Below are 12793 nucleotides of genomic sequence, written 5' to 3'. Positions count from 1 at the left end.
GCGCACTATTCCAAGTGTCTTCCACTCCGAGGGGGAGGGTGTGGTGCTCATCGATCCAATGAGTCTGGATCGGCAGAGAGCAGGTCTCAGATCCGAGGGGAGGAGGAGAAAAAAGTTAAAGTAGTCAAAGAAGGAGTTGAAGGAGCTGGAAAGGTGAGAGAGGAGAAGCAACAAGAGACCAGCTCTGAAGATGACATTTAAGATAAGGTTGGATGTGTAACTGGGGTGTAAAATGTAAAAAGCGAGGGGGAGGCGGCAGCCCCGGCCTCGGCAGAGTGAGGCAGGCGGAGGCCCCGGTCTGGCCTCCGAATCTTGGGTCCTCTACTGGCATCACCTACGGCTCCTAGAACACTTTCACCTGTGTAATCTCCGCTCCATCCTCAACATTCATTGGACCAACTTCATCTCCAACATCGAAGTACTCGAGATGGCAGAGGCCGACAGCATCGAATCCATGCTGTTGAAGATCCAACTGCGCTGGGTAGGTCACGTCTCCAGAATGGAGGACCATCGCCTTCCCAAGATCGTGCTATATGGCGAGCTCTCCACTGGCCACCGTGACAGAGGTGCACCAAAGAAAAGGTACAAGGACTGCCTAAAGAAATCTCTTGGTGCCTGCCACATTGACCACCGCCAGTGGGCTGATATCGCCTCCAACCGTGCATCTTGGCGCTTCACAGTTTGGCGGGCAGCAACCTCCTTTGAAGAAGACCGCAGAGCCCACCTCACTGACAAAAGGCAAAGGAGGAAAAACCCAACACCCAACCCCAACCAACCAATTTTCCCCTGCAACCGCTGCAATCGTGTCTGCCTGTCCCACATTGGACTTGTCAGCCACAAACGAGCCTGCAGCTGACATGGACATTTACCCCCTCCATAAATCTTCGTCCGTGAAGCCAAGCCAAAGAAAAGAAGTAAATTGGCAAATGTTATGGAAGATATTTCAACTGTTAAAGCTGATGTAGCGAATTATGCAAAAGTGGTGGATAAAGTTCGAGAAAAAGTTAAGAAGATGGAAGATTGTGTTTGAGATATTGAACAATGTCAAAAAATTTGACTCGTAGGATGATTCTTTTCCAGGATGGAGGATTGAGAAAGCAGATCTATTGAATAAAATGGATTCATTGGAGAATTAGAGCTGTAGGATTAATGTGAAGATCATGGGATTAACCCGAAGACTTTGAAGGGTCAGAAGCGGTTAAATTTTTTCAAAAATGGATACCGGATGTGTTAGGGGCTGAAATGTTTCCAGATGGTTTGGAATTGAACAGAGCGCATAGAGTTTTGAGAAAAAAAAAAATGATGCCTGGTCAACCACCTCGATCTGTTTTGATCAGGTGTCTGAGATATCAGGATAGAGAGTTAATTTTAAGATTGGCAGTTCAGAATGCAAAGCAACATGGAGGTTCGCTGATGGTTCAAAACAGAAAAGTTTTTTTCCATGCGGATCTTAGTCAAAATATTATTAAAAGACGTAAAGAATTTAATTCAGTGAAAGCTGTTCTTTGGCAGAAAGGTGATAAATTTGCTTTCAGATTCTCTGTGGTTTTAAAAGATTTTTATGGGGGAGTAGGAATCTTTCGAAAGGTCGATCTTCGTCACCTCAAATGTTGAAAAAGAACGGAAATGGGGTTCAGAAGGGAAAAAAAGAAGGAAGGGAGGAAAGATCGGTTGGAAGAGTCACAGCAGCAGGATTCAAGTGATTCTGAAGAGGTTTTGATGGATGAATAAAGATCCGGAGGAAGCTTTATCGTACTTGAAGCTGTGGACTCATACAACGTGGTGAATCTGGGGGAGACGCAAGGCCTCATTGGAGCTCAGCCGACACCGTCACTCGCCGAGTGGCTTGGGTCGCTACCCGTGTTTTAGGGGGAGTAGTACTTGGTACTTAAAAGAGGAGGGAGGTTTGGGGTTTAAAAAAAATAGGTATTTGTATTCTTTTTTCTTATTCTTTGAGGAGAGGTGTTGTTTTATTTTGTTGAGATGGAGACCTGGCTGCATGGATTATGGCGATTAGAGAGTAGATGGCTAATTTAAAGGTTGCTCCATTCAATGTGAATTATCTGATTAAACGCAAAGGGGTATTAACTTATATTAAGAAATTTAAAGTTAACCATAAGAGGTTGGGTAGGACAGGTCATGTATTCTCTTAATTCTAAAGCTAGAGGGGTGACGATTTTACCTTTTACTTTGGAGTCGGTGTATGAGTCAGTTGAAAGGGTATTGATAGTCAATTGTAAAGATTTTTCACAATCTTGGACTTTGATTGAATATTTATTCACCAAATGTGGTCGATGAGCTGTTTCTTTCAGGATGTTTTGATTAATTTGTCATATTCTAAAGATCAAATTATAATAGGGGGTGACTTTAATTGTTGTTTAGATCCTTTGGTTAATAAGTCGGGTCAAGTGATATTTTGGAAGAAGATGGGTAAGAAATTGTTTTTGATGAAGGAATTTAACTTAGTTGATGTATCGAGGAAGTTGAATCTAAAAGAGATTATTCGTATCATTCAGCTCAATATGATACATTCTAAAATTGATTTTTTTTGTTACCAACTCAATTAATGAATAATGTAGTTTTGCTTATAAATATGAATCAAGGATCTTGTTGGCTCATTCATTGGTTTTATAAACATATGCGGGAACAGACAAGATGATTTATCGCTGGAGATTTAATTCTTTGTTGAAAAATGATGAATTTTGTAAATTTATTACTGAACAAATTCAACAGTTTTTTGATATAAATATGGATTTGGTGAATAGTAAGTTTGTTTATGGGATGCTTTAAAAGCCTTTTTAAGGGGTCAAATTATTAGTTTTACAGTTAAGTTGAAAAAACAATACTTAGTGGAAGTAGGTAAGTTGGAAAAAGATATTAGTGGTTTGGAAAAAGAGTTACAGAATGGTAAATTAAATTAGGAGAAAAATCCTAATCTGGATTCTATGAAATTGAAATATAATACATTACAAACTTATAAGGTTGAACGTTTATTTCAAAGATCTAATCAGAAATATTATGAGTTAGGGGGGAAAAGCGCATAAAATTTTGGCATGGCAATTGAAATCTGAATCAATGTCTAGAATGATAAAGGCAGTTAAAAACCAGAGTCGATGTAGAAAGGTTGTTTCCCACGGTGCGAGAGTCGAGGACAAGAGGACACAACTTCAGGATTGAAGGGCGTCCACTTTGAACAGAGACGTGGAGGTATTTCTTCAGCCAGAGGCTGGTGAATCTGTGGAATTTGTTGCCACAGGCGATTGTGGAATCCAGGTCACTGGGTGTATTTAAGGCAGAGATTGACAGGCTCTTGATTAGCCAGGGCGTCAAAGGTTATGGGGAGAAGGCCGGGCAGTGGGGCTGAGTGGGGAAATGGATCAGCTCATGATTAAATGGTGGGGCAGACTCGATGGGCCGAATGGCCTGTTTCTGCTCCTATATTTTGTGGTTGGACCACACTTAGATTATTGCGTTCAGTTCTGGTCGCCTCATTACAGGAAGGACGTGGAAACTATGGAGAGGGTGTAAAGGAGATTTACCAGGAAGTTGCCTGGATTGGAGAACATGTCATGTCTTTCTTTGGAGTGACAGAGAATGAGAGAGATGAATGGAACTTTATAAGATTATGAAAGGCCGAGCTTGGGTCTTTGTTTCCAACTCCAACACCCAGGCTGCTTGGTGTTCAGTGTTCCCTGGTGCTGAGACTGGCCCGGCCCGAGCAACGAGAACCTTGTGCATTGAGTGGCGTGATCTCCACTGAAATGCTGGTTTTTCCTTTGTGTCTGCACTAGACGAGCCATACCACACACAGAGGCTTCTGGAGGAGCTGACGGATTACCGAGTGGTGTTCCCGTACGTGATGTCTGGGAAGACCAAGCGGAGTTTAGCAGCCTTGTCTCAGGTAATTCACGGGGCAGCTTCCACGGGCTGTCAAGGGGCCCGAGTGGACACGGGTCCACCCCAGCAGGGAGAGTATCATGGACGTACAGTCCTTCGGCCTGTGTGACTGTACTGACCCATCCACACAGATCATGTCTTCCAGCACAGTTGTATCTGTTCCATCACTATCCCCAGCCTGATCCAGGTGCCCACCACTCACTGTGTAAAATATTTGGCCCACACATCTTCCCTGAACCCTGCCCCTCACCTTAAATGCATCCCCCAGTGTCTGACACTTGTGCCGTGGGGGTAAAGATTCTGTCCACCCAGAGAATACTACAGCACAAAAACAGGACCCATCGAGTTTGCTCCGCCATTCCATCATGAGCTGATCTATTCTCCCACTCAGCCCCATTACCTGGCCTTCTCCCCATAATCTTTCATTCCCTGACTATTCAATCTCGACCTTAAATACACCCAACGACCTGGCCTGCACAACCGCCCATGGTAGCAAATTCCAAGGGTTCACTGCTCTCTGGCTGAAGGAATTCCTCCACATCTCTGTTTTAAATGGGCACCCTTCAATCCTGAACTCTAGTCCTAGACTCTCCCACCCCACAACCCCCTCCCCCATCCCCACTCACCATGGGAAACAACTTTGCCACATCTACTCTGTCTTGGCCTTTCAACATTCAAAATGCTTCTGTGAGATTCCCCCCTCATTCTTCTGAACTCCAAGCACTCCAGACCAAGAGCCGTTAAATGTTCCTCATATGCTAATCCCTTTGTTCCAGCATTTTCTGAACCTTCTCCATCACCAGCATTTGCTTTCTTAAATAAGGAGCCCAAAACTGAACCCCATTCTCCAAGTGAGGCCTCTCCAGGGCCTTATAAAGCCTCAACATCACATCCCTGCTCTTGTATCCTATCCCCTCTAGATATGAATGTCAACCCTGCATTCGCCTTCTTCACCACTGACTCAACCTGGAGGTTCACCTTTAGGGTTCGTGCATGAGGACTCTCAAGTCCCTTTGCACCGTTGAATTTTAAATTTTCTCCCCATCCAAATAGCAGTCGGCCCTTTTTAGTCCTTCCACCAAAGTGCACGACCGTCCACTCTCCAACATTATATTTCATTTGCCTCTTCTCTGCCTGTTCTCCTTATCGATCAAAGTCTGTCTGCAGCCTTTCCATTTCCCCTTACTATCTGCCCCTCCACCTATCTCTGTATCCCCTGTGGTACACCACTGGTAACCAGGATAGACCCCTTCATTCCCACTTTGTTTGTTGCTGATCAGCAATGCTGTATCCCAGGGTTGGGGGGGGGTTGGGGGGGGGTGGGGGGGGTGGGGGGGGGTGGGGGGGGGTGGGGGGGGGGGGTGGGGGGGGTTGGCCATTCAACGCTGACTGTTCATATCCAGCGCTGGATGCTATCTGATCTGCTGAGGCCCATTCTCCCCCCCCCCCCCCCCCCAGCAGCTCAGTGTTTCCCCCAGAGCCCAGACCACTGACCCTTCTCCCTCATCCCTCCACAGGAGAATCACCCAAACCGCATCAGCATTGGGGTGGAGTCTGCAGGAGAGGAGTTCATCCTGGATCTGAGCAGGAACACGTGAGTCAGGCCTGCTGTGTAAAAGAAAGTAACTCTCATCAAACCTTTGTGCTTGAGCTGAAGTGTCTAACCTTCCCAAATCCAGTGAGGATTCCTCTGTTGAGATGAAGGAGCTAGCCAATTGAAAGAGGCTGTGACAGGACAGAGTGGAGGAGATTTTTATCACATGATGCTGGTTCAGGGTTACTGCCGTTCCATTTTGATTCACCTGCCTGTCTGCAGCACCCTGCCTGTTTCAGCGTGAGGCCTCTGATGTTCCTGACATCTATGGCCACCCTCACCCATCTCATGGTGCCAACCCTCGGCTGCTCTGCAATGAGCCCTCAGAAAGCTTGGGGTTCAAATCCACACATCCCTCAAGGTTGCCATGCAGGTCGATAGGATAGTTGAGAAGGCCTATGGGGCGCTGGGATTCATTAATCGGGGGATTGAGTTTGAGAGTCGAGAGGTCATGATACAACTCTACAAATCTCTGGTGAGACCACACTTAGAGAATTGTGTTCAGTTCTGGTCACCTCATTACAGGAAGGATGTGGAAGCTGTGGAGAGGGGCCAGAGGAGATTTACCAGGATGTTGCCTGGATTGGAAAGTAAGTCTTATGAGGCAAGGTGAGCAGAGCTGGGACTTTTCTCTTTGGAGCGTAGAAAGATGAGAGGAGACTTAATAGAGGTCTACAAGATTCTGAGAGGCAGAGATGGTCAGCTTGTTTCCCAGGGCAGGATCAGCAAACACCAGAGGACGTGTGTATAAAGTGAAGGGGAGACATTAGGGGTATGTTTTGACACAGAGAGTTGTGGGGGCCTGGAATCCCTTGTCAGGGATGGTGGTGGAGCCATTTAAGAAACTCTTAGACAGACACATGGATGAGAAAAAGTAGAGGGCTATGAGGTAGGAAGGGTGTACTGGACAGAGCAGGCAGACCCACACAGACTCCACACGCAGCACCTTCCACACCCATGCACCAACAGGATCTGTATGTGTACGGGACAGAGCAGGCAGACCTACACAGACCCCACACAGCACTTGCACACCCATGCACACCAGTTGGGTTTGTACATTTAAAAATTTTTAAATTTAGACATACAGCAGGGTAACAGGCCCTTCCGACCCACAAGCCCGTCCCACCCAATTGAATGGTGGGATGAAACCAGAGCACCTGGGGAAATCCCACACAGACACGGAGAGAGTGTGCAAACTCCTCACAGACAGGGAGGGATTCGAACCCTGATCCCAGTCGCTGGTGCTGTAACTGCTACATTAACCATGCAGGTTGGAGTATGCAGACTGACACAGACCCCCTAGTCAGGTCCTTCCCTCCACACCTCTTCTCCCAGCTGGACGGTTAAGGGCAGCAAAAGTAGAATTGATTAAGTCCATGCTTTTCCAACTGTGTGGAAATCCTTTCACAGGTTCACCTACAGAAACCTTGCCCCCTCCCACCCTCCCCCCCCCCCCCCCCCAAGACTGCATTTCACCTGTTGCTGTGAAGGGTGTGATGGGTCCTTCAGTGGGTCGGCTGCCTTTCCCAGGGAGCTGGACGTGTAAATGCAGACTGTGGATGGGAAGGAGGTTTGCGTGATGTTCTGAGCTGCTCCGATCTTGAGCAAAGCCGGTCCCATCCCACACTGTAATGCACTCAGTAGGTCTGTTCTCAATGGTTTTGATCTGGTAGAGGTTGATAACATCATGTGGGACCAGTTCCAACGAGGCAGTTTGCATCAGAACTGGAAGCCAACTAATATCCTTGCGGGAAGGTTTGCTGGTGCTCTGGGTTTTGAATTAGATTTGCAGAGGGGATGGGATCCAGAGTGCCCGAGCGGAAAGAGGACTGGAGGAGAGAAAAGATGATTTCATTGAAGCATTCAGCGCGGTAACAGGCCATTTCAGCCATGAGTCTGTGACACCCAATTTATACCCCATTAACCTACGTTTCTGACGGGTGGGAGAAAATTCAGAGCCCCTGGGGAAACCCATGCAGACACAGGGAGAACGTACAAACTCCTTACAGACAGCACGGGATTTGAACCCCGGTCCTGGTCGCTGGCGCTGTAACAATGTTGCATTAACAACCACGCCTACCTATGATGTGAAACCTGGATCCAGAAGCAAGAATCAAATGGTTATACAGTGGGAATAAGGTTCAAGTGCATGTACAAGACGGAACATGGAGACTCACATAGACCGCACGGACAGCACCTCCCCACTACATACATTAGATATAAGAAGCATGGAGTTAAGGAGATGTTTGAAAGATGCATTGAATGTAAGAGGAATCTTAAGAGAGGAATTAGGAAAGCTAAAAGAAGGTACGAGGAAACTATGGCAAGCAGGGTGAAAACTAATCCAAAAGAGTTCTACAAATATGTTAATGGTAAAAGGAAAGCTAGGGACAAAATTGGTCCCTTAGAAAATCAGAGCGGAAAACTGTGTGTGGAGCCTAGAGAAATGGGGGAGATATTGAACAGTTTCTTTTCTTCGGTATTCACTAAGGAGAAGGATATTGGGAGATGTGAGATAAAAAAAGCAAATTGGGTAAATATGGGGAATATAGAGATTACAAAAGATGTAGTTTTAGGGCTTTTGAAGAATATAAAGGTGGATAAGTCTCCGGGACCAGACGGGATCTTCCCCAGGACATTGAGAGAAGTGAAGGAGGAAATAGCAGAGGCTCTGGTGGTAATTTTCCAAATGTCATTAGATATGGGGATAGTGCCGGAGGATTGGCGCATTGCGCATGTGGTGCCGTTATTTAAAAAGGGTTCAAGGAAGAAGCCTGGCAACTATCGGCCTGTAAGTTTGACGTCTGTGGTAGGTAAATTAATGGAGAAAATTCTTAGAGATAGTACTTATAAACATCTGGATAGACAGGGTCTGATCAGGAGCACTCAACATGGATTTGTGGGAGGAAGGTCATGTTTGACCAATCTGATTGAATTTTTTGAAGAGGTGACTAGGAATGTGGATGAGGGTAGCGCAGTGGAATTTGTCTATATGGACTTCAGTAAGGCCTTCGATAAGGTACCACATGGAAGGTTAGTTAGGAAGGTGCAGTCTTTAGGTATAAATTTTAAGATAGTCAAATGGATTGAACATTGGCTGAAAGGGAGAGGCCAGAGAGTGGTAGTGGAAAATTGTCTGTCAGGTTGGAGGCCGGTGACCAGTGGTGTGCCTCAAGGATCTGTATTGGGCCCATTGTTGTTCGTTATATACATTAATGATCTAGATGATGGGGTGGTGAATTGGATTAGTAAATATGCAGACGATACTAAGATAGGTGGAATAATGGATAATGAAGAAGGTTTTCAAGGATTGCAGAGGGATTTGGGCTGCTTAGAAAAGTGGGCTGAAAAATGGCAGATGGAATTTAATGCTGATAAGTGTGAGGTGCTTCATTTTGGTAAGAAGAATCAGAATAGGACATATGTGGTAAATGGGAGAGCATTGAGGAATACAGAAGAGCAGAAAGATTTAGGAGTGACGGTACATCGTTCCCTGAAGGTAGAAACTCACGTGAATAGGGTGGTGAAGAAGGCTTTTAGTATGCTGGCCTTTATCAATCATTGCATGGAATATAGGAGTTGGGAGGTGATGTTGAGATTGTATAAGACGTTGGTGCGGCCTAATTTGGAGTTCTGTGTGCAGTTCTGGTCGCCTAATTATAGGAAGGATATAAACAGAGTGGAGAGAGTGCAGAGAAGGCTTACCAGAATGTTACCTGGGTTTAAGCATCTAGAGAATAGGGAGAGATTGGACAGATTAGGTCTTTATTCTTTGGAGCGTAGAAGGTTGAGAGGGGATTTGATAGAGGTATTTAAGGTTATGAAAGGGATAGACAGAGTTGATGTGTATATACTCTTTCCGTTAAGAGTAGGAGAGATTGAAACAAGAGGACATGAGTTAAGAATTAAGGGGCAGAGGTTTAGAGGTAACATGAGGGGGAACTTCTTTACTCAGAGAGTGGTAGACGTGTGGAATGAGCTTCCGGGAGAAATAGTGGCGGCGGAGTCAATTGTATTATTTAAGAAAAGGTTGGACAGGTATATGGATGAGAAGAAGATGGAGGGTTATGGGCATTGTGCAGGGAGGTGGGACTAGAAAGGGGTGTTTGGTTCGGTGCGGACTAGAAGGGCCTAATGGCCTGTTTCCGTGCTGTAATTGTTATGTTATGTTATATATATATATATATATATATATATGTATACACACACACATATATATATATATATATGTATACACACACACACACACACACATATATATATATATATATATATATATACATATATATATATATACATAGGACGGAGCGCATAGACCCCAGGGACAGCACTTCCCCACCACGTATATGTACTGCAGGGTTTGTATATGTACAGGACAGAGTGCACAGACCCCATGCACAGCACCTCCTCACTATGTACATGCACCAGCTGGGTTTGTTTTTTATAAGCCCAGAGGACCCCAAAACCCAGCAGCAATAAAAATTCACCAAGACAAATGGTTACTTCAATAAAAGTTGCTTTTAATTATCTTTAAACATGAAAACAGGATCAAACTTTAACTTATTACTATTAACTTAACTAACCCAACTTAACCCCCTTCTAATTCTAAGTGCATGTGTATGTAATGTGTACGTAAGTTCAGAAAAGATCTTTAATTCACAGTCCAATCTCACTTCTCATTCCTCCAAGTTGACTGGTTGCAGGCAATTTTTATACTATACACAGAATTTTACATTTATAAAGTTCACCAGGCTTTGGTGCTTGAAAGGCAAATGGTTACCACTCTGGAAGGTTCTTGTCAGTTTTCAGAGAGATTTGTTGTTCCTTTTACTTCCATCAGCCACTTCAGTGTCTTGCTGACAAAACTTGCCCCATCAGGGTTCTCCAGATGATAACCTCTTTCTTTCAGCTCACCACAGAGTGCCTTTTTGTTTCTCTTATTTCAAGTGAAACATTATGAAGCCAGTCCTCTCCTCTTGCATGAACCACAAGGGCTTTGACCAGGCTGAACTGAGCACACAACCCATCTTCCAAAATGGGGGTTTTCCGCAAGCTCGCCAGCTTGTCCTGTTCCAGTCCCTGCTGCTGTTGTTGAACTGTAGAACTGTGGAACTGACACACACGCACACACACTCAAAGAAAAACCTGTTTGACTCATTCTGCTTGAAAAACCACATGATCCTCTTAGAACAGCGAACAGCACACAGCACTCCCAGACAACCTGCAGCACTGAACCTACTCCTCCGAGTTCTTTCATCTGTTGCTTTTCAAAACAACAATCCGTGAGTGAAGTCTCTTTGGCACTCTCCAAAGATTTGCCAAGGCCCCCAGGAGCTGCCCTGCTGGCTTGAGCAGAACTCCAGTATTTTAAATAAGATCTGTTTTAAAGTGTTTGTATGTGACTTACACTAAAAAACCTGCCCCAATTTATCGCCCAAAAAACATATCTGTATACAATATAAAACACGATATATTCTGTCACTGTATATGCACAAGACAGAGCACGCAGACTTCACAGACAGCACCTCCCCACCACGCACAAACACCAGGAGGGTGTGTACATGTACAAGATAGAATGCACAGACCCACACACAGAAGCTGGAACTCACCACGAAGAAGGGAGCAGGAAGTAGAATGGGGAAAAGATCAGCATTTGAAGGATGGGATGGGGAATGGGAGGCAGGGGATTGTTGTACAGAGAGGCAGCATGAACAAGATGGTTGAGTGGCCTTCAGTTCTGCAGCAGACACAGCTGATGTAATATTTACTCCTGTTTGTATGCAGCATTCTCCTGCCCAGGGGCTTCCAGGTGTCCCATTACAATTCCAACGGGACCCTGGTCACAGAACAGCACTGGCAACAGGTGAGTGCTCTCGGAGTTCCCAATACCTTCTCTCTCGCACACGCACACGCACACGCACACATCCACATCACTCTCTCACACACACATCCACTCACACACACACACATCCACTCACTCACACACACACACACCCACCCTCACACACCCACCCTCACACACCCACCCTCCCGCCCCCACCCTCCCGCCCCCACCCTCCCGCGCCCCCACCCTCCCGCGCCCCCAGCCCCCCGCGCCCCCAGCCCCCCGCGCCCCCAGCCCCCCGCGCCCCCAGCCCCCCGCGCCCCCAGCCCCCCGCGCCCCCAGCCCCCCGCGCCCCCACACACATACACCCACCGAGCCAGGTACACCATGTGGGAGGAACTCAGCAGGTTGAGCAGTTTCAGTCGGAGAAAGGGAACGGTGAAATTTTCAGGCCAGACTGAGGGAGCTGTGCTCGAGCAGCGAATCAAGGTGAGGGTGGGAGAGGAAGGAACAAAAGAGGGGAATGGGTGGGAAGCTGGCTGGACATGGATAGTAAAAGGGACATAAAGTGAGGGGAGGGGAAGAGCAGCAGGGCCCCCAAAGTGGGGCCACTCATTACCTAGATTTGGAGAATTCAATTTCTGACTATTGCCCAGGTTGGATATTTACATTTAAATATTTAAAAATGTTATTTTAAATTTTAGACATACAGCATGATTTCAGGCCATTCGTCCCACCAGCCCATACCGCCCAATTACACACAATTGACTTTGAACCCCCTGTATGTTTTGAAGGGTGGGAGGAAACCAGAGCCACTCGGGAAATCTCATGCAGACTTGGGGAGTATGTGCAAACTCCTTACAGACAGCTGGTGCTGTAATAGCGTTGCTCTAACGACTGTGCTAACCCTCCTGCCCGTGGGAGAGAAGAGTTGTTCCTCTGGTGTACGTTGGGTCTCAGTCTGGCAGCAGAGAAGGCCCAGGACAAACCGGTTGGTGTGGACAATGGCAAGTGACCGGGAACTCAGGGAAACCATTGCAGACAGCACAAATGCTCTGTGGCGTCTGATGACCTGGTCCACGTTTGATCTCACTGAGGTAGAGGTGGCTGTCTCACCTGGAAGGGTCGTGTGTGTGTGACCCTAGGCAGTGGTGAGGGAGGAGTTGTCAGAACATAGAATACGGCACAGTACAGGCCCTTCGGCCCTCGATGTGGTGCCGACCCATATATTTCTTCCTTAAAAAAAGTACTAAACCCTCCCTGCCCCGTAACCCTCTATTTTTCTTCCATCCATATGTCTAAGAGTCTCTTAAATGCCTCCAATGTTCCCCCACAACTCTCTTACCCCTGTGTCTCTCCTAAACTTCCCTCCCTTCACTTTGTATAGACGTGCCCTGGTGATTTGCTGGCGCCAAACCTCCTGCAGTGCCAGGGATGACAGAAAAGTGGGTGGGGAGGGTCGAACGGACAAACAATCA

At 46.4% G+C, this 12793-nt stretch overlaps 1 protein-coding gene across 7 annotated transcripts in view; it reads left to right on the top strand.

Annotated features, from left to right (window-relative positions):
* The window catches only part of LOC138756927 (disintegrin and metalloproteinase domain-containing protein 19-like), a 173790-nt gene that overhangs the window by 13993 nt on the left and 147004 nt on the right, over positions 1 to 12793 (top strand). For all 7 annotated transcript variants that reach the window (XM_069923357.1, XM_069923361.1, XM_069923360.1 and 4 more), the window contains exons 3-5: positions 3792 to 3901; positions 5415 to 5491; positions 11276 to 11354. In XM_069923357.1, the coding sequence (XP_069779458.1) occupies positions 3792 to 3901; positions 5415 to 5491; positions 11276 to 11354 (266 nt within the window). The remainder of the gene's footprint in view (positions 1 to 3791; positions 3902 to 5414; positions 5492 to 11275; positions 11355 to 12793) is intronic.

This window comes from Narcine bancroftii, chromosome 3 (assembly GCF_036971445.1).
Source record: "Narcine bancroftii isolate sNarBan1 chromosome 3, sNarBan1.hap1, whole genome shotgun sequence".
Lineage (NCBI taxonomy): Eukaryota > Metazoa > Chordata > Chondrichthyes > Torpediniformes > Narcinidae > Narcine > Narcine bancroftii.
This window is presented reverse-complemented; position numbering and strand designations above follow the sequence as displayed.